Raw genomic sequence first — 21323 nt, 5'->3', positions numbered from 1 at the left:
GTACATGCCCTTGACCGGAATCGAACCTGGGACCTTTTAGTCTGTAGGCCGATGCTCTATCCACTGAGCCAAACTGGTTTTAGCTTTCCCATCATACTTTTAAGTTCTGTCTTTATCCAGATGTCTCTGTAGCCGTGCCTCCCCAGCCAGGCAGCTCGGAGAGCCGGCTGACTGTCAGTAAAGGGAAGGGGTGGGGTGATGGGAACAAGATGAACCTGCAGTGAGGAGTCTTGGGTTTGACCCCTCCTGTGCCTCTTGTAGACTCGGAGCAGCACATTCATTGTCCTGGGCCTCTGCTTTCTCATTGCAATAAGATTACTGATGTTGATGAGGGGCAAAGGATAAGGAAAGGGGGGAGAGGGGGTGAATGCATCGAGTTTTAAGTTTCCTGGCCACGTGTAGGAGCAGGTGGTCACAGTAAATATGACAGCGTGGCTACAAATAGGGGCCACTGCGTTGCCACAGCAGCATTTTACATACTTGGATATTTCACATAAAAATCTAGACTTCCAGCTTCTCTCATGAGAAGTCAGAAGATCTGGCAGCTCATGACCGGGGCTGACCAGAAATTGGCCTCATTCAACCAAGGGACACTGACCCCCACCGGGAGGGGGCTTCCACCCCTCACCGCCACTCCCTCCCCTGAGGTCCCCACCTCCCTGTCGTCCCTCTCCCTGTCCCATTCATTACAGTGAACTTCCGGTACCTGATGAAGGTGCATGGGCCCACCTGGGGCTCCAGGCACAGCAATGACACTCTGTGTGTCAATTTGGAATTAAATAAAAACATGTGATGCTGCCAGGTGTGGGTCGATGCAGAAGCTCTTTGTGGTAAGTAGAGAGAAAGGTTGAAGGGAAACAGTAGGAAAGGCCCATTGTTTGTTCTACAGTTTTGCCAACAAGAATGGTTCGCAACACATTAGAATCCCCTGGAAATGTAAAAATATACCAATAGACGTGCACTTTTCTGTATATTTGTTATAGTTCAACAAAGAGTTTATATATGTCTAGATAGGTATAGATATAAAGATGGATGGATGGGTGAATGGATGGATATAGACGGATGGCAGACGCCAATGCTCTCCACTCCAATTGGATTAGAATCTGCATAAATGGGGCCCGAACCTCATTTTCAAAACTTGCCCCAAGTGATCCCAATGTGCACCCAGGGATGAGGACCACGGCTCTAGGGGCTGGTCCATCCTGAAAGTCCAGGTTCAGGTTACCACCCAGCCAGAAACATTTAAAATGGAAAGGATGGAGTGTCTGAGGACATGCTGGGCAGACCCAGATGCTCGAGAATAAGAAAGAACAGTTTTCTAACTTCCTTCCTGTAGTGATGTCTGGGCAGCCTATTAACTTAACCCAAGAGAAACAGGCACAGCGCTGAGCCCCAGAGGTCAATGCACACAGTTTCAATGAGACTCCAAGGGTTCTATGAACACTTGGGAAATCTCAGTACATTTATTCAAACAGCCTCACTCACTCTTTGGTGTCTCAAACCCAAATAAATGCACCATTCATTCAGATACTCCGTTCATACTTCTTGGAAGCCCCTCTGTGCCTGACCCAGTGTTTGGTGCACAGATACAATATGTATCTGTGCACCAAATACATATTGGTGCCCTTACTCAGAGCTTACAAGTGATTGTTGCAGGTAAGTACATTTAAAAATAATTTTTTTTCTGCCTCAGACTGCACACCCTACTCTGAGGATGCAGCTGTCAGTGTCCTCTTGCTCTGCGTGTTTAAGGGTCTCACTTTGCTCTGAAGCCAACTGCCCCATCCCAAGTGCAGTTCAACCCCCTACAGGCTGTGTGACATGGAGCAAGCTTACCATCCTGTGCTTCACTTTCCTCATTTGTAAAATAAGAATTATAATAGTATTAACATTTACCTTAACTGTTATGAGAAATAAGGAAAGAAACTATTAAAAAGTGTTCAATAGTTTTCTCTATATAAATATTTTGATTTATTCCTAGATTATTGAATATTTTTACCATAAATGACAGTTTTACACTTTTATTTTAAAATTTCTTATTTTGATAGATTACAGATTCCTTTCAGCTGTCTTATGTGTATGGTCATACCAGTTGTAGTGATTTCTTTCCTCCTTCTTTTGGATTTTCATGCCTTTAAGTTCTTTACACATTGAGGCCAGCAGAGGGAAATGGAATGTATAAAAACAAACAAAACCAACCCACAGCATTGTCGACACAACAGAAGGCAGAAACAAAGGGGGAAATCTCCAGAACAAGTGAGACAAACATGAGAAAATAATGGCATATTCAAATGTTAGAAATTTTATTACAGGTAAATGGATCCAGGGCTCCAATGAAGGAACAAGGAACTTGTCAAGTTGGATTAAAAAATAAAATCCGGCTATAGGCTGTTTACAGAAGCCACATCTAAAACACAAAGACATACACAGTTGAATCAAGTCTAATCTGCCACTGAACCAAGCTCCTTATGGAGGCAGCAATGACATGGAGCATCACAGGCAGAAGACGGTGGCACCCTCCCACCCTCACTGCAGCTTCTCTTCCATGGCCCCCCTCTGGGCTAGCCTGGAGCCCCTGGGGGTCCCACTCTGATTCCGACAGGTTGAAATAGGACCTTCCCTTTCCTGCCTTACAGTGGACTCATGCTGGCAAATGGCTGATGGAACAAGGATGGAGGGAAGTTCAAACCCAGGTCAGCCAGGAGCCATCCTCCAGGCTACTTGCCAGGATGGTGACAGGCCAAGCAAGAGCCTTCTGTGCCCCCCACCTCCAGACCTCTGGAATTCCTGAGTTAAAAAAGGCCCCCCAGTTTCTCCCACCAAAGTGACATTTCCCCATAAAGTAGGTGGAAAGTGTTGAACACACTCCCAAATCCTGAACTGCACACAGATTTTTCACCAACGTAGATTCTAGGCTTTCGGTGAACTGAAAGATTCTGGGAAGGCAGTGGACCTGTGGGACAAATGTAACTGCAGATGATGAAGCATCTTACCATTCACTTTATTGCTTATTTTCCACACATACAAAAATATTTGAACTTCCCGTAGGTTCTGATTGGACATGGACCACCTAGACTGGTCTGGGGACAAGTATTCTTCTCAGCCAAGCTCACTTGTCCCAGACTGATACAAATCAGTCAACCACGCCCTGGTGTGGACCACCCAGCCCCTTTCTGTAGGCACCAAGGGCCTTTCCCTTAGCAATTAACTTTGTAATTTTAGAATCTAACTTAGACCAAGAAGTGGCCTTCTCTCCAAATGAAATCTCTGTGTATTTAGTAGGAAAGGGAGAGCCACTGAGTGCGGGAAGGACAGCCACTTGGAGCGCCCCGGGCACATGTGCTGTGCACAGGTGCATATGCCACCACCTGCCTGTGAGCTGTGGCAGTTATGATGGCAAAGACGGGAGGGAGCAACATCTGAATGAACCTGAGCCAAGGGCAGAGGCTGAGGAATGCATCCCAAGCAATAGCCCCCCACCCCCACCCCGAGCAAACATACCCTGGAGTCTGGGGCAGTCAAGCCAAGAGAGATGCCTAGCTCTTCACAGCCCAGAGATGGGGAAAGTTTGGTTTGAAAGATGTGCAGGGGCTGACTGGCCCCTAGGAGAGGCAGCCAGGGGCAGGGCATCCTCAGGGCGGAGCTGATGAAGGTGGTTAGAGGCCTCCCACCTCGGGTCCCTATGTTCTCCACCGTCCCAGAGTTCCTCCTCAAGGCCTCTCTGGACTCCCGCCAATAAGCTGTTTGGGTCCTTGGGCCAGTTTCGGGGCCCAGTGGGAGCAGCTGCTGCAGCTGGTGGCTCTGCGTCTGCACTGGTGGCAGGAGAGGCCATCTGTGGGGGGAAGGCAGCAGGCACTGAAGGGGCGGGGGGAGTCTGGGGGCCCCCAATGTGTCCAAGCCGGGGGTGCACAGTGAGCACAGCACGGCTGCATGCTGAGGATGGTGGGTGCTGGGAAGGGCTGGAGCTGGTTCCAGAAGGTTCTGCCTGGGGGGCGCCTGGAGGCAGCTGAGGCACCAGGTGGAGCGTCCCAAGGGAGAGGCCTGAGGCCTCGCCAGCCCTGCAGCCTTCCATCTGACCACGAAGGATCTTTGGCTTTGGCCTGGCAGGGCCCTTCTGTCTCCAGTAGAGCAGGCGTCGGCGAGCAGGGCCATGAGCCCAGTGAGGTCTCCGGGGGAGGGCCCACCGCCAGGAAGCCTGGCCCTTTGCTCCAGGGCCCCTAGGGCACCTTCCTAGCCGATCCACTTGGGTCCTCATGGTGGCCACTTCCTGAGACAGGCCTGCCAGGGCCGAGGCGAGCTGATCCAGCTTCTCCGAGAGGGTGGCGCTGAGGCTGCAGAGCTCCTGCTGCAGAGAACTCCCACAGGGACACGGCGGCCGTGGGGAGGCAGGTGGCACAGCAGGCGGGTCGGGGGCCAGGGGAGGCGGTGCAGGCAGGCCTCGGGTAAGTGGCCTCCCCTCGGTCCCGGCTGAAAGCAGAGCAGGAATGCAGAGTGAGAGTTCTCAGGCTATCAGGACCTCTCTCTCCTGCTAGCCATCCCCTAGACCAGTGTATGCAGCATCCTGCCCCACTACGGCCTGGCTTTAGATGGGAAGGAAGTGACGCAGGCTTGAGAACATCGATGACAATGTTCGTAACATCAGCAGGGGCCACATCCCCAGGCTGATTCCCAAATCATGAACGGGACAAACCACAGGTTGGGTCTCCAGGGTAACTAAGATTTCTTAGGACACAGGGCTTTGTAGGAAAAGGATCAACAGGCTCTTGTGCCATCTTTGGGACCAAATGGCCCTTTGGGCATGGCATTTCAAATACTAAAATGAAATAACCATGCCCTACGGAGTCAGAGGCAAAGGCCTGGAGGAGCCTCAGCAGACAGCAGAAGGCCAAGGCCACAGGCAGCATCTGGAAGAGGGCCCAGGAGAGTCAATCCAACCTGGGACCTGGTGCTTCCAGTGGGATGACCAAGGACCCGCGTCAGTCAGTACCCAGTGCGAATGGTCATAAGCAAACCACCAGGGGTCCCCCAATCCCAACTGCTGTCTTTCATATTCACAAGTTACAGATTCAGAAGGTCTGAAGCTCTCTTAGAACTGGTCTCCACCTCAGGCAAACCTCACAAGAAAGCCCTGTTACCTGCTGTTCCCCAGCCCCCTGAGCCCTATCCTGACTCCTTCCTCTTATCAGCACCTCCAGGGCTTCAATCAGAGGAAAGAGTGAAGCTGGAGTGGCTGTAGGACCCATCGCCCCAGCAATGGAACCACCATGGGCCACACTTCCGGTCTGGTGTGAGGCTCTCCGTGCAAATCCTAGAATCAGGAAACGCAGCCCATGTCTTAACATGGTAAGGGAGGCCCTTCCTCTGGGCCAGGGGTGATCTGGAACCACATCTGCTCTCTCTCAGGATGCCCATGGCCAGATCACACAGTGTGACTAGGCCCGTTTCCTCATCTATTCTCTGAAGTCCACTCAGACTCCGAACTTTGACTCTGGGTGTATCCATTCTTGATTTCTGTTTTGCCTCTGAAAGGTATCTATGCTTTTATGAAAACGCCAGTTATTTCTATAAGGAAATACTAAAATGAAATAAGCAACCTGAAGTGAGTTCAAGGTGAGACTCTTCCTACCTGTGACCCAAACCATCACGGAATAGTGTTAAGAAAACTTCCCCCCCTGTGATCCTGCAGGAAGGAGCTGAGCAGCAGGAAGGGGCTGGGTGGCTGTACAGATGCTAACCCATGCCCACCCCTCTGCCCGGGGTTCCTGACAACTTGAGGAGATGGGGAGGCCACCATTTCACCTGCAACACTTGGTCCTCTGTGTCCAGGCACCAGGCCCCTGGATTCTTCACTAACCCTGAGCTTCCAGGTCAGGGGCTGAGGGGGTGACCCAGGAGTCTGGCAGGGCCCCGGCCCAGGCCTTTTCTCTGGCCGAGGGGCAGGGCAGGTACTCCCAGCTGCCCCTGCAGAAAGAGCACAAAACACTTGGGGTGTGCACATGTATCATTTTGACAGGACCATTCTAACATGGGAATATTTGGACATGACTTAAAAAAATCAAGCTTTCAACTCTCAAATATTGATGAAATGAGATGCAAGATGGACACAGTTGGCCCACAGGGAGCCTAACTCTGGTGTAATGGCTTGCTGGGGCCTGTGTGACTGGGGCTGGGAACCACACTGCCTGGGGTCCTCTGCTGCTTGGGCATGACACCTCTGGCTCCACCAGGGGGTGGGGGCTGGGGAGAGCAGGTGAAATGACATGATCTGCAGGTCCCACCACCAGTGAAACTCCACCAGGGACATGCTGGGGGCACCCCGTGGGCCGTAGGAGACTATGGTCCATGCCCAGCCCACTGTGTTCTTTCCCACCAACCCTACCGGGCAGTGAGGAATGTGGGGACAGCCTGAGCTGAGAAAGGCCAAAGACTTCCTGGGGCCACTCAGCGTTCTCCTCCCCTCCCGCCCCCGTGCCTTCCCCAACCAATCACCCACCCGTACCTCCTTGGGTGCTGCCCAGGGGGCTAGGCCGGCCCAGGGTCTCCAGGCACACTTCTGTCCGGGGAACCTGAGGCCTGCCTCCCGTCTTCTCCTCCGCGTTTCCTGCTGGTCAAACACGAGTTCGGGCTTGGACTGAGAAGCGTGGTGGCCTGGGGTAGCAGGCAGTGTTTCCAGCTTTCCTGGCAGGACAACCTCAAAATTCTCCCAGGTGGAATCTCACTTTTGACACTTTTATGTTTATTGCCAAATTTTAAAAATGCTTATTATTTACATGTAGTGTAAGACCCTGACGTTAAGCTTTGGATGGCGGAGGCGTCCATTGCAGAAGACATCCATCTTACATAAACATACCGTGAGGGGTGTGACAGCTCCTAGCCAACAACCAGGTGAGCAGCCAGGCTGCCCCACCCCCAGGAAGGTCCCTCTTTCCGAAAGCCCCGAGTGACCTAGACAACTGACCATCTGAGAGACCCTGCTTCTCCCTTCTTGTGTCCTGATTCCCACTCTCAGGTTTCAAATTAGCCAATGAAGAGTGAACCCACCAAACCCTAGACGCCCACCATGACAGTGACCAAGACAGAGCACCAGGCCCTCGTGCTCTTTCCTCTCTCCTGTGACCTGTGAGTGATAAGTCCTGCTCCTTAAAGTTCTCGGATGGTTTTGCTGAAGTGTGTCCTGTGATCGTAAGAAGCCAGAACACTAGCCCACGTGGAGGAATGACCTTGGGGCTTGTACTGAGAAATAAGGCTGGGTGAGCGCCTCAGGCATTCCTAGTGAGAATATCACTATCCACAGGCTGGGCCCACACAACAGCGTGTGTGTGTGTGTGTGTGTGTGTGTGTGTGTGTCTGTTCACACATTAAGTGTATACAATGCATACATATTATATATATAAAACACTAGAGGCCCGGTGCACAAATTTGTGCACGGGGGTGGGGAGGAGGGACCGCAAGAGGCTGGCCACAGGCTCCAAGGAGGGCGCCAGCCCTCGACCCCCCTGGGAAAGGGGCTGCATCTGCTGCCACCCACCCCAGTTCCTCGTCCCAGCCCGGGGTGGGTCGGGAAAGGAGACAATCGTCACCAGATGCTGACACCGACGCTGCCCCACGACCATGCGGTTCCCTGCCTTCCATTTCCCCCTCCTCCTTCCCTGCTGCCACCACTGTGGGCAATTGGCCCCTGGGGAAGGGAGAGTGAGACTGACTTTCAATAGACTGCAGAGGGAGCTGCTCTGCTACTATGAAACCCCAACCCAGAAGCAGGTTGTTGGAATGGTTTAGCACCAGAGAAGGGGGAGGAGAAAGACCCCAGGGCAATTGGCCTCTGCAGGAGGTTAGCTGCAGGAGGTTAGCTGTGTCACACCCCTCACGGTATGTTTATGTTAGCTCCTGGAACCCTGAGTGCCTCAATAGCCCCACCTCTCTCTCCCATACAGCTCAGCTTTACAGGAAACTCAAGCGTGACAAAAATAGAGAATTTTCTGGCAGGAGTCAGACAAAGTGACAGATGGGACTCAGACAACCCAGCCTCTGGACGGAGATCCTCCTGGGGACATGGCCCACTCAGGAGACCCCAGGCTCACCTGTCCTGAGACCAAAGTGGTCCCTGGGCTCTGTTCTCCTTGGGCCTTCACCAGGGCTTGGGGTCGGAGGGCCAGGACTCTTGTTGCTGGGAAGAGGGTCCTTCTCTGCATCACAAAGCTGGTATCAAGGTGGGGGTCCCAGCCTGGAGCATAGCTTCCTGGCTCCCTCTCCCCCACAAGCTTACCCTGCAGGAGAGGCTGCCAAAGCTCAGGCTCCATCTTTGGGTCTTCCCCTTCTGAGCTGCTGAGGCTGGAGCTGGAGTTGGAGCCAGTGACGGTGCCGGGGCCGGGACCGGGGCTGGGACTAGGGCTGAGGCCGGGGCCAGGGCGGGCCAAGCATGTGAAGCGCAGTGGCCTCCCAGGCAAGATCCCCTTCAGAGAGTTCTCCAGGCAGTGAAGAGGGGAGGGCGTGGTGGCTGCCCCTGGGCAAATGACAGAAGAACCTTCTGTCCATCAGCTTGACAGGTAGGAGGACCCCCTGCCTGAATGAACAGGCACACAGCCCCAGACAAGCTCCAGTGGACCTGAACATCCTCTCTGCCATGACGGTGGACAGGAGTGAAACCAAAGCCTGGCTAGGCCCCCAACCCCTGTGGAAATCCAGCTGGGGAACTTTCTGGAAGACGCAAGTCACCGAAGCCACTAGTAGTCGGTTCCAGCCAGGCCCCGGGTCCTCCTGCTCCACTCCCTCAGGACCAGCGTCCAACAGCAGAGACTCAGTCAAGCCCACAGGAGGCCCCCCAAACCAGCTCTTGCCTGATGGGAGTGTTAGACACACCATATTTATTCCAACAAGTCACGACTACCAGCGCTTCGGCAGAACAGAATTCTGCTGCCAGTTAAACTAAGTGGCCACAGCAGCAGCGGGAGCCCCTGCACTCACCCACGTGCTCAGCTGGCAGCCTGGGGAATGAATCGGTGTCTGACAGGGAAGGAACAGAGGAACAGAAGAGGGAAGGGAAATCTATTTCCTCATCAAAGACTTTGTTTGGAGCAAAAACATCCCAGCAAGTGCTGAGGGCAGACGTCAGCTCACCGTCCTGGAGCCACCTCCATGGTCCTGGCCTGGCGGCCAAGTGGTCTTTAAGCCCTTGCTGGCAGCAGGCAGGGACATGGCTAGGGGTGAGTGCCTGTGGGCTGGCTGGCTGCAGGCTCCTGGTGGGCACGTCCCCCCTGAGGTGGACTGGTTCACACGCCTCTCTCCTCAGTCCTGTTTTGATGAGAGGCCCAGCGGCCTGTCTGCCCCAGGGCTCTGTGTTGGCACCAAGGAAAGGAAGTTAGTGGACAGAAAACGGTCATCGCTGTGTTCTCAGGCACACGTGCTCCAGGTGTGGAACCCTCACCAGCCCTGCTGATGTCCCAGGGCGCCTACATCCTCTGGGATCTCTTCAGACCCAGCTCACGGACTCCTGCCAACCCACAGCCCAGTGACTATGCTGGACACCAAGCACACGGGGCCGGAACAGCCGCAATCGAAAGACACTCCTCCACGGCCAAGGCCGGCTCAGGCCTGAACTCGGCAGCAGAGGGCCCTGCCCCGGCTGCACCTGCCATGCAGAGGCAGGCAGTGCTCTCTGGCTTTCTGGCCTCACATTAGCCTCTGCCCAGGTCATTTCCAGAGAGTCTTTTCCTTTTTAAAAAAAATATTTTTATTGACTTCAGAGAGGAAGGAAGAGTGGGAGGAGAGAGAGAAACATCAGTGATAAGAGAGAATCATTGAAAGGCTGCCTCTTGCATGCTTCCTACTGGGGATCAAGCTTGCAATCTAGGCATGTGCCCTTGACCGAGATCAAACCCAGGACCCTTCACTCCGCAGGCTGATGCTTTATCCACTGAGCCAAACTGGCTAGTGCCAGCGTGTCTTTTCATCTCAGGGGTGGATGTGGCCCTTTTCCTACACCTAGGCCCCCTGACAACCATGCTTTACCTTCCTTGTCTGCCATCCAGTTCTTGGGCTCCACTCTCTGTGGTTCTCTGTCCCCCGCCGAGGACCAGGACCAGGTAGGCTGTGACCTGGGCACAGGTATCTCTCTGAGACAATTCTCCAGGCCCTGGAGGGGGGCGCTACGGACTGGAATTCCTGTGAAAACCCAACATCTGTAGTTGTCAGACAGTCAGAGCTCAGTCTCTGCAAACCCCAGGGACCTTGCCTGCACCCTGAATCCAGGGCAGCTGAGCCCAGGGGAGGGGGCACAGAGCACTGGACCTGTCATGCAGTGCAGGGTACCTGCCCTGAGACCTGGCCCCAAACCTGTGTCAATCCAGGCTCTGGGCGGCCCTGCTCAGGGAGGACCTTCTTGGAAGTCAGGTCAGTGGGCTGTGGTAAGGGCACCCCAGTCTGCTGCCAGCATGGGCATAGGGGCCTGACTAGGATATGGTGGACACCACAGTGGGCTGGGACACCTCCTACCCTTTCCTGGGGTTGATCCCAAGCCTTAGCCCAGCCAGCTCACCTTTTCCAGGCCTACGCCCCTGGCTGCCCTCAGAGATCTGGAAATCCAGGTCCCCGTCGGTACTGCTGGATGAGGAGAAGCTGGTGGGGGTGCTGTGGGGACCTGGGGCGAGGGCAGGACCATCTCTGACGAAGCCCTGCAGGCCCAGAGCCGGGAGAGGCCCCGCAGTCAGTCCTGCAGGAAACAGCACAGCTGGCATCAGGGGAAAGCCACTCGGAAGAGGTCCCGGGGCCTGAGCTGTGGGAAGACGCCCAGGAGCCCTGTCCCAAGGATCTTCAGCTGGGTGGTCTCTCTCTGGGCAGGGAGCTCACAGCACTGATTAGAATACCACGGCATGTTAACCCACATGACCTCAGCCACTGGTCTCCTGGGGCTGGAGTAAGAAAGAGCTCTCAGAGAAGGCAGTGGGCGGGATCAGTGTAACTGACTTCCAGCCAATTCAGGAGCTGTTTGGGGCCAGGCATGAAAGGGGGTGGGGTGGGTGGGAGGGGAGAAGGGCTTGCACTTTACAAGACCCAGAGAGGAGGACATAACAGTGTCCTCAGCAGCCCCCACCCCCAGCCCCCACCGCCATCCCCAGGGCATAGCCAAGTCTACCTTGACTGTGTGATCCTCGGGGGTTCAGCTCAGGCCTCTGAGACCCGGGGTCTCCCGGATGGGGGCTCTGGAACCAAGAGGTGGCCGGCGGCGGCGGCTGGGGAGGTAACGACCCACTCAGGGGAATGCCCTTCAGACAGGCCTCCAGGGCTTCCAGAGGTGAGCTCGAGGCACTGCTGGCTGGGACAGGGGAGATGGCCCTATCACCAACTCTGGCAGGGCCCCTGGCCTGGCCCCAGGCTGGCTGCCCCGCCCACTTCTGCTGGGTGAGAAGTCCAGCACAGGGTATGGGAGCCTGCCAGGCAGGACACCCTCCGGTGGGGGATTTAGATCTGCTCTGTTCACACAGGGAATGACAGACTGTCCCCCAGGCTCTGGGGCAGGGGGTAAACCCACATGTATGAGTAGCCAGCTCCCTGACAGTCAGGCAATCTCTGCAAGTGAAGGTCCTTAAAAGGAAGGGCTCCTGGGCAAGGCTGGATTAAGGAGGGAGTGGGTGAGAGAGGGCATTGATTGCTTGAGGACAGTGGGCTCTTCCCCTGTGGACGGGCATAACTTTATTGGGGGCTGAGAACACCATCAGGACTCAAGCAAAGGACCCAGGCCTCACCTTGCGCTGTGGGGCCCCATCTGAGTATCTGGTCCCCACTGGTGTCTCTATCACCCCCGGGACTGCTGGTGGCAGACGGTCTGTGGGTCCGCTTGCGGAGCCGACAGGATGCAGGCACTGGGGGGCTCTGGGCCCAGCCATCCTCCATCTTCTCCATCTTCACAGAGAGCACATGGCCAGCGCCGGCACCAGAGCAGGAAGGCAGAGTCTGGAGGGGTTTGGGCCCTGCGAGAAGCCCTCCATGAGGCCTCGTGAGTTAGGACAGGACTTCCAAGGCCCCTGGCCTCAGCAGTCTCCCCACTGAGATCGTCACACTCAGTCACCAGCAGATGGACCAACTCACACTTCCTGTCCTGCCACCAGCCGCCCCTAACCCCGCTGCCCCCAAGAGGGGCACCTCCAGAGGTTTCCACAGAGGAGCCAGGTCAGTTCTCCTCAGAAAGCACCTAGCAGAGCCTGTCCTCCCAGGCTAGCACACCTGTGTCAATTAGACTTTCTCAACGTCCGGAGAAGCCGCTGAGCACAGGAGAGCTGAGAGCGTGGGAATACTATCCCAGCCTGCAAGGACATGATAAGAACCCCACCTCCAAATTATGCCCCAAATGTCTGCTGGGCTGAGCTCTGCCTCTGTTCTCAGTCTCCCTCCCCTGCACCATCCCTTCCTTCCTTCTGGAATTCCTGGCTCCTACTCTAAGAGCCGACCTGGACTGATGAAGCACCTCCTGCATGACCAGCTCCATTTATGGTGACAATCCCCAGCATCTGGGCATTCCGATCAACACACAGAAGCATGGCCCGAGTGTCTTCCTACGGAGGGTCACCCACGGCCCTGCCTAGAGCAGAGGAAGGAATGGATGATGCCCAAGGCCCTCCCAGCCCAGCCGGTGCCTTTACCTCCAGAATTCCTCTTCCAGGACCCCGGATCCCCCTGCAGCTGTGGTTCCCCGGCTCCCGGAGGGCTGGGGTGCGTGTCCTGGGCCACTGGGATCTCCTTCAGACACTTCAGCAGCCCCTGGAGGGGACAATCCCCAGAAGCAGGCTCTGTTTTCACTACAGGAAAAAGCAACATATTTCCACTCTCAGCCCAGTGTCCTCAGTCTTTGTGGAAACAATAGGTAGACAACCCAGGTAAGCAGGCAAAAGAGTTCAGAGCCAGAAATCTGGAGGTATGGGTCATCTGTAACTCATTCGGTCTTGCACAGGCCACTGTCGTCTTAGTGGCAGGTTTTAAATATCTGTCTCAATAAACTATATTTTAAAAAAATAATAATAAAATAAAATACCTGTCTCCATTCCTCCCAGAACTGGACAGAGAAGGGAAGGAAAGATAAAGGCAGAGCACATGGTGTGACTCTGAACACAAATGGAGGAGTGGGCTGATGGGTCACTGCTTGTAGACAGTCTCTGGGCCCTGAACAGGACTTACATTGAGGAGGCCAAGCCTTTTACACACACACACACACACACACACACACACACATGCACGCACACACACACACACACATGCACGCACATTACTGTACCTAAGCCTCACACAGCCCTCTTAGGTGGAAACAATGACCCTCTTTTTCAGATGGGGAAACTGAGGCTCAAGGCTTCAGGAGTCTTCAGTCTGCACAGTTAACATGTCAGGCTCCAGGACAGGCGTTCCTGGCCCCGCCGTGCTGCCCTGATCCACCAATTCCACGGTAAGTGTCCAACTCACTCAGCACCTTCTCCTCTGACATCCACAAGTGGGCGAGTAAAGAACACAAAAGAATCCAGGGTCTGCTTTGAGTTGTCTTCTACTGGCTGACCACATGCTATTCTGAGAAAGCCACCTGGCTCCAGAAACATGAGCCTGATGACATCGAGCAGCCAAGTCGAGAATGATCCTTCGGGAAGACACGCCATTTAAAGGGAAATAGCTCTAGAAAGCCAATTCGAGTGTTAGGGGCTTCGGAAACCTTGGCCTGAGACAGGTCCATAGGACTCACCTCCCCAGGGAGGGCTCCCAGGTCCCAGCTCCGCCCGGGTTAGTGGTGACGTGCCCAGGCCCGGGGCAGGAGGCGGTAAGCCCGGGGATGCCTCAGGGTGCTGGGGCCCGGGCACAAGGATTTCCTTCAGGCAGTTGATGAGGCCTTGCAAGGGGCTGCTCCCGGGAGAGGTTCCTGTGGGGCCTGAAAGATTGGCCAAGGTCAGTGCAGCCTGGATGGTGGCGGCTGTGAGATGGCAGGGCATCTGAGATCTCCCGCCTGTGGGAATGGGATGGCCCCTGCTCTGTCGGGCTGTCTAGAGGCTGAGAGGGGAGATAACACGCCTCCGTTTCCCTATCCCTCAGCTCCAGGATAGAGCCCCCTCTCAGGAAAGCCAGCCTCTCACCTGCTCCTGAGGTCCCTCTCTGCTGTTTGCTGTGGCTCTTCCTTCTGCTGGGGCTACAGGCCAGAGGACTGCACTTCCCACCTGGGGCTCCAGGGCCTTCCTTCTCCGTAGGCCCCTGGGTGTCTGCAGTTTCTGTAGCAAGAGAAGAAGGGGACTGCCCAGATCAGGTACCCACGGAGGAAGAGGCCTCTCCGGCCCCCAAACTCCCAGGGAGCAACCTGAACTAGTCGTAGAGCCAGCTCCCGCAAGGCTTGTCCCCCAGGTCCTGCCTGGGGAAGACCTCAGTTTCCTCCTGGTGTGACTGTAAATACCAAGACTGTTCCCTCCAAATGCCTGGGACTCTCCCAGACTCTGACTTTGGGCCAGCAGGTCACATCAGCAATCTCGACATACAGGCCTTCATTCTGCACTCATGCTTGTCAACTGTGGAGACTTGGAACCCCAGAGCAAATCTACCAGGTGACACATGAATCCACGGGCCCCAGTAGAAGAAAACTCAAAATAATAATAAAATTAATTTTATTCCATATGAATTTAAAATATTTTTAATAAAAACAGATATTCAGACAAAAGCAAAATTTGCAAGAATTTTAAAAAAATAAAGTGAGATCCCCCAGAGAAATTCTGATGATTACCCTTACTCTCCTCTGCTCTTAGGGTTGCCTTGATGAGAAGGCCTGAGAATCAGGTCAGGTGTGCAGCTATGTTAGGCTTGTATGTCAGCAAATGCCCCCACTTATGTGCATGAGCAGCGTGAGCACACAGTACCCTGGCACTGAGCATCACGCCTCCTCTTTGGTTCACAGACAGAGGCCAAGCAGGGAGCTTGTCCCCATTTAGCAACAAGGAAAACCAAGTCTTAGGGAAATGAACAGGGCATGGGGTCCAGTTCTACTGAATCCAGAGTTGGAACCTGCCCCCACTGGGTCACACTCACTGATGGGGAGGGGGCTGCCCTGCCTCCTGGCTCCCGGTGAGCTGCTGGACGATGAGCTGCTGCTGGGCCGGTGGACGGGCGTGTCTGGAAGGCAGGTGGGCAGGCCTTGGAGAGGGCAAGTGGCCACCGTCACAGGTGCTGTCGGGAGGAGGGAGAGGACACTGGAAGCTGAGATTTAAGCCCAGCAGGGAAAGTGCTCCATTCCGGCTCTTCCTTGCCGTGTTCCACTAACAGGACATCAGAAAGCTCTGCCTTGTCACTCCAGAGCCCTAAAAGGTCAACTCACAGCCACAGTCTTGTTCTGATTAGATCCCTCCCACTCCCACTTTCTATTTCAGTTGCCATCAACAGAGCGGACGCAAAGAAACCCTAAAGGCTCCCGCTGATGGGGACAGACCCCCTCAGTGGTGAGGCCTGAGCTGAGAAGGGCCAGTAAGGAGAGACTGGTGAGGTGGGAAGAGCACAGCTGGGAGGGGACCTTTGTCCCCACTGGCCATTCAAACAAGCTACGGCTTAGCCTTCCTCACCTTAGAACAGGGACTGGCCTCCCCTGCCACGCAGGGCACAATGTGACGTGGCCACAGGGATGTGGATGAAGCCATGTAGAAACCACTGTGAGAAAAGTCAGAAGCTGATGTTTCATCAACTATCATGTCTCTGAGGCAGGCAGGCACGCTGCCAGGGCACTCATGAAATGGGAAGACTCCATCTAGGGCCTGGCAGCAGCTGGGCAGGCACACAGCACACACATGGCACTGCTCACAGCTTAAACTTCACCTTGTGGAGTGCAAAGGCTGCCCCGCTGTCCGACTCACCTTCAGGGTTCGCCTGTTCCCCATCCAGGCCGGCTCTCCCGTTCTCAGGGCCGATTTCCCCAAACAGGAACCCCGGAATCTCCTTCACCAGCTGCACCAGGGCGCTGAGGTGCAGGCTGTGCTGGGGTGCTCCTCCTGCCGGAGAGGCCACAGTGAGTCCCCACCCCCTCCGTCAGCTCGGCGCTCACACCTCTGTACGCGTTTCACGTGGTCCCACAACCACATCAGGAGCGGCAGAGGAGGGACCGATGGCTATGACATAAGAGGACCGGGGCTCAGGCTGGTGACCTGCCCATGCCCCAGCCAGGACTGGGAGCGGGGACCCCAGTAACTGGCCTCTTCTATATGCTGTCTTCATTACCTGTTACTCTTCCGAGGGGAATGCCAGGCCTGCATCCCCATCCCCTCTCACCATGGGAGCCCTCTGCCTTTCCTGGCACCCCCCTAAACCTCCCGGCCGTGCCCAGGCTGGGTCTCCGGATGCCAGCCCCGTGGCAGCACCTTCAGGAACTTGAGGTGGGCTCTGCGTGGGTGGTGGCAGGAAGGGGGCCCACAGAAGTGATGCACTCCAAGGGTGACCCCAGGTTTTTTCTGAGCAGATCACTCAATGGGCAAGTGTTCCAAGCGCCCAGCCCAGAGGGACGAGGGGTGAAAGAGCAAGGTGGGGAGGAGAGGACTGATGTCACAGTGTCTCATGAGCTAAGGACCACATGGTGGGAGGGCCCAAGCTGCCCAGGGGGACCAGGATACCCAAAGGGAGCAGGCCTTCATCTACCAAGATTGCTCACCTAGGGCACCTCCCTCAGGAGGCTCCTGCTCCTCACCAGCTTTGCTCCGGCTCATGGCTCCTCCAGGCTCCGCGGGAGACAGGAAGGCAGAGAGGGGGAGCAGGTCAGCTGTCCCTGAAAAAGAAGAGGGACAGTACCTCTGGAGTGGAAGCTTGCCTTGTCCCCCTAAGCCCAAGCATGCAGGCGGCCCCGATGCCCGTACATCCATGTATCTGTTTACCCATGTGTTCATGTGACCACCCAAACCCCAAGAACCAAAGAGTGTTAGGACCTCCAACATAGCAACTCAAACCACCTTGCTCAGCGTTTCGCCAGCCTTTTAGCACCCCCACCAAAGCATACCCAGGACCCTAGTGTGGTCCACGGAAGCAACAATGGCGTAAAATATCAGTGAGGCCCCCAGCGCAGCTGAGGCTCTCAGAACACCACCTCAAACGGTGTTCCTTTTGTAAAGGAAGATTAAGGCCTCGGCCTGGGGTGTTGGATCTAGCCCCCTTCCACCTTCAGCTCAGGCTCTTGCTACACCTCCCCAGAAAGGCCCCGGACACAGCCAGCTCCTCACCCAGGGAGGCCAGCGCCTGGTAGTTCTCCTGCATCACATCCCGGTAGAGCGCCCTCTGCCTCTCCCCGAGCAGCTGCCACTCCTCCTCAGAGAACCGCACGGCCAGGTCCTGGAAGGCGATGGACACCTGTGGGCACAACCTCGGGGGAGTTGGCTGGTTCCATCCCATCCACGTCAGGCACACACAAAGGAGTGGGGCGCATCCAGTATGTGGTGGGCATCTGACACACGGGAGCAGGCGAAGGAGCAACAGCAATCAGATGGGAGTCGACTGTGTCCCCAAAATGCTCTGCTGTGAATGTGGCCTTATTTGGAAAAAGGGTCATTACGGATGTAACTAGTTAAAATAAGTTAGGACCTTAACCCAGTATGACCGGCGTCCTTATAAGAAGAGATACACAAGAGAGGCAGAGACTGGATTGATGCAACCACAAGCCAAGGAACGCCCGGGGCCACCAGAAGCTGGGCAACTGAATCCTCAAAAAGCAAAACGGTGGATAAGGGGAAATTATATATATTAATGCGGACCAGTAGTTTTATTGTTAGTTTTACCCAGTGGCCAAATAAGTTTCTACTGAACAAGTACAAAAAAAAAAAAAATGTTTTACATAAATGTTAAAGGCACTCTTTAAAATTAAATACCCATTGCATGTTGAAGTCATTTATTACATGTTCTTACAAGCTAATATCTTTTCAAAGTATGATACTTTGTAAAACACAGTGTAATACGAAGTGAGAATTCTCGGGATCCATCTGCAATGTGTTAAGGAACTGGCCTAGTTGATTTATCTATCTGTCCTCTGTGAGTTTGGTTCGTAAAAGTCAGTTCCCCTGAGAACCATAACCTAGGGGTGTAATGATCAACATCAGGCTCTGCCCCCGCAAAACAGGTTCCACCCAGACACGCCGTCCAGTGGCCAGTGAGAAGAATCAAGTCAGGACGGCCTTGGATGCTCATTTCTTCTCCATCTTCTGGTAGCTCAACACAGAGCTGGCTCGGCAAGTCCGAGTTAGATCCAGGAAGAGCACGCCGATAGCGTGGACATACTGAGCTATGGAGGGTCCTCCTTTCCAACAAGGCCACTCCCTGGTCCAGGGATATTAGCTGACCTGAGCTCCTCTCTGGGTAACACATGCCATGCTGTGAGCAGCGGCCAGCCTAGACACCTCCTATCTGGGATTGCAGGCATTTACGACTGCCCCGACACACCCATCTCCCAGCCACCCAGCCAGCCTCTGCGCTCCACCTGCCTCTCTCCTCTGCCCTCTCTAACTTTAACACCCACACCCTAAAGGCGCCCTGCTGGCTGCTAAGTGACATATGTCACACCGAGGCTCTGTTCTCCAGGGGCTCACAGATCAGCGGAGGCATGGTCCTGACATGTTTCGGAGCATTTCAGACCTCCTGTTTGATACAAAACAGCCCTATGCCGGTGACACACTTATCCTGGGAGGGGCAGAGGTTCCAAAGTGAGGAGGAGTGAAGCAGCATGCAGAGTGGACAGACAGCTTCAGGGCCACGTCTAGGGCTCAGGCCTCTGGACTGAAATCTTGGTGTCCCTTCCCTGTGCATGACTGTGACTGCATCCTATATAATAAAAGCGTAGCATGCAAATTGTCTCCTCAGACTGGGAGGTGGTCGGGGAGTTCGACCAGGAGGTGGGGCTGGCCGGGGAAAGGGAGGGAGGCCCCCGGCAGCAGCACAGGCGGCAGTGGTGGTGGCAGCAGGCAGCTGGGGGAAGGGAGGGAGGTCCTGGCCAGCGGCAGCCCCTAGGGACCTTACCAGTGCATGAATTTCGTGCACTGGACCTCTAGTCCAATAATAATAATAATTAGATCAGTAAACCTTAAGAAACTAGGCATCTAGCATCCAATTTATAAAATTGTTATTACCCAGTAAAGTCTGTAGGGAGAGACATGGGGGTACCTGTATCAGACAGTCCCATTCCCAGTAACCTTGAAACAGATTTGTTCAAGTTGGTGATGGGGAAAGGGTACGAGTCCTGACTACAACAAATGCTCCTGGAGCCACTGCTGAATAGCATGACCCGGCTGGAGAAGGGAACGGGGCACAAGGCCAAGCGTTAGTTCTGCCGGAGAGCTCGTACAAGCCAGCGGGCAGCATCTGTTTAGTAAACCAGGTGGAAAATACTCTGTGTCCTCAGCTTCTCTCATCAGAAGCTCTTACAACATAACAACTGACAAAACAAAAGGGCTCTGAGGTTCAAAGGATGTGCTTCACTGTTCCTTTAATCAGGGCTGATTTCCCAATGCATCCTAGATCTACTAAATCGTGATTTAGTGCTTCCAGGATTCAGAAATCAACATTTTAAAACATCCCAGGGGATTGTGACATGCAATCCAGTCACAGGCTGGAGACTGGATGGAACCTGCCTGATCTAACTCTGAATATGAAACTATGCTGGTAAACAGGCCCCCCGGCCCCTCCCTTCTCCCCAGGCACCAGCTGTCCAAAGTAGCATGTCTGTGTACTAGAGATCACAGACAACTGCTGTGGACTTTTTGAATAGTTCATGCCAATTTCCACCCAAAACTGGGTGGCTCATCAACTTCTACCTCAGTGCCTTCACATTCCCAAAAGCTGGTCCTATTGCTGGCCTGATCTGGCAGTTAAGTTCTGGACATAGACAGGGTAGACCATGGGGGTTAGGGCTTGACCAGGCTGCTGGCATTCCAATCCCTGCTTTGCTTCATACTAGCTATGGCACCTCGCCAAATTCATCTGTAAGACTGGGATCATAACAACCTACGTTGTAGGGATGCTGCGAAGACTAAATAGATTGATACAGGAAAAGTGCCCAGAACAAATGTTGGAACATTTAAGTGCTATGAGTAGTGTTACCTCAGCCAAATCTGCCTGCATAACACCCACCTGCAGGTCACAACCTGCCATCTCCAGCTGCACAGAATGAACGGACACTTCCATACACTCCAATTGCCTGTTTATCTCCTGGATAATATACCCAGCTCTTCTAGACACCTGGAAGACATGGTTCCCAGGCCTTTCACCACCCAGCCTCAAAACAAACTCTTCTATGACTAAGTTCTTACGAAATAAAAATGAAACTGACTGTGGCCAGGGTAGGCAGTCCCATCAGTGGCTTCCCCCTGCCCAAAAAAGCAGAGGTGAGGAGTATGTGTATGTGAGGGAGTGAGCAAGTGTGAGTGTGAAGCTCTGGCCAGTTTGGCTAGGTGGACAGAGCTTGGCCTGAGGATGAAGGGTCCCGGGTTCAAATCCCATCAAGGGTACATGCCTGGGTCACGAGCTTGATCTCCACTAGGGAGCGAGTGAGAGGTGGCTGGTCCGTGATTCTCTCTCATCAATGTTTCTACCTCTCTTCCTTCCTCTCTGAAATCGATAAAAATATATTTAAAAAAAGAATGAGTGTGAAAATGTGCAGGCCACAAATACCTTCAAGAGACCAAAACCCACGTCTGGCTTACAACCTGGGTCCACCACCCTCCTCGGATCCTATGTCATCCCCTTTGTGGCTCTCAGACCACCACCCTCCCTCAGCCAATGGGAGAAAAGCTTTCTCGGGTGATCAAGGATTGCTGTAACTAAGCAGCCTACTAGCTCTCTGCTGCCATGCTGGTCCTCCTGAAACACTCCTTTCATGGTGTGACAAGCCCAGCCTGAAAACCGCGGGGTTAATACCCATCAGACTCATCCATCTTTCGCTGTCCTTCTTAGCCTGACCCATTTTCCCAGCATGCCTCAGGCTTGGGCTCCCAGATCAGACCCTGCACCCTGTAGGCTGGCCTCACAGGCCCCTGGCCTTTGGGGATTGGCACTGGTCAGGAAGACGGGAGGCCCACCCTGTTCCTCTCCATCTGATTGTGCCCTCTTCCTCCCCAAGGCCATCTCTATGAAGCTACACAATGTAAGCACACACACATCCCACAACAGCAGGTCTGAAAGATCAGTGGTCCAACCCCTCATTTTATAGAAGAGGGAACTATGGAATGAGGAGGCCCTAGAATGGGGCCAGTGGGCATATCTGAGTAAGAGTGCCGATTGACTGCCAGAACTGACAAGAGAGGCTGTCCCTGCTCCCACGCCTCCAACAGGCGGCTGGTCCGTCCTACCAAAGAGCT

At 54.3% G+C, this 21323-nt stretch overlaps 2 protein-coding genes across 9 annotated transcripts in view; one reads left to right on the top strand and one right to left on the bottom strand.

The window, feature by feature from the left end:
* The window catches only part of ZNF467 (zinc finger protein 467), a 17117-nt gene extending 9358 nt beyond the window's left edge, over window positions 1-7759 (top strand). Inside the window, exon 5 of one of the 2 annotated variants that reach the window (XR_014796134.1) lies at window positions 7010-7759. The gene's annotated coding sequence lies outside the window, so the exon portion shown is untranslated. Of the gene's footprint in view, window positions 1-1693; window positions 2770-7009 lie in introns of those variants that run through there. The other variant, XR_014796135.1, reaches the window with a different exon arrangement.
* KRBA1 (KRAB-A domain containing 1) overlaps window positions 2287-21323 on the bottom strand; it is a gene marked incomplete at its 5' end in the record, with an annotated part of 20557 nt that continues 1520 nt past the window's right edge. The window contains 18 exons of one of the 7 annotated variants that reach the window (XM_084896832.1): window positions 2287-4467; window positions 5800-5961; window positions 6500-6604; window positions 8082-8186; window positions 8267-8503; window positions 8965-9003; window positions 9118-9333; window positions 10009-10161; window positions 10535-10708; window positions 11132-11311; window positions 11742-11978; window positions 12636-12791; window positions 13718-13900; window positions 14103-14234; window positions 15040-15177; window positions 15855-15989; window positions 16643-16756; window positions 17205-17425. In XM_084896832.1, the coding sequence (XP_084752958.1) occupies window positions 3545-4467; window positions 5800-5961; window positions 6500-6604; window positions 8082-8186; window positions 8267-8503; window positions 8965-9003; window positions 9118-9333; window positions 10009-10161; window positions 10535-10708; window positions 11132-11311; window positions 11742-11978; window positions 12636-12791; window positions 13718-13900; window positions 14103-14234; window positions 15040-15177; window positions 15855-15989; window positions 16643-16756; window positions 17205-17425 (3610 nt within the window). In that variant the 3' untranslated portion in view covers window positions 2287-3544. Of the gene's footprint in view, window positions 4468-5799; window positions 5962-6493; window positions 6605-8081; window positions 8187-8266; window positions 8504-8964; window positions 9004-9117; window positions 9334-10008; window positions 10162-10534; window positions 10709-11131; window positions 11312-11741; window positions 11979-12635; window positions 12792-13717; window positions 13901-14102; window positions 14235-15039; window positions 15178-15854; window positions 15990-16642; window positions 16757-17204; window positions 17426-21323 lie in introns of all 7 variants that reach the window. The other 6 variants (XM_084896833.1, XM_084896837.1, XM_084896835.1 and 3 more) reach the window with 6 other exon arrangements.

The sequence above is a fragment of the Pipistrellus hanaki genome (genome assembly GCF_964339955.1).
Source record: "Pipistrellus hanaki genome assembly, chromosome: 10".
Taxonomy (NCBI): Eukaryota; Metazoa; Chordata; class Mammalia; order Chiroptera; family Vespertilionidae; genus Pipistrellus; species Pipistrellus hanaki.
The sequence above is the reverse complement of the archived record's forward strand: the minus strand, read 5'-3'. Positions and strand labels throughout refer to the sequence as shown.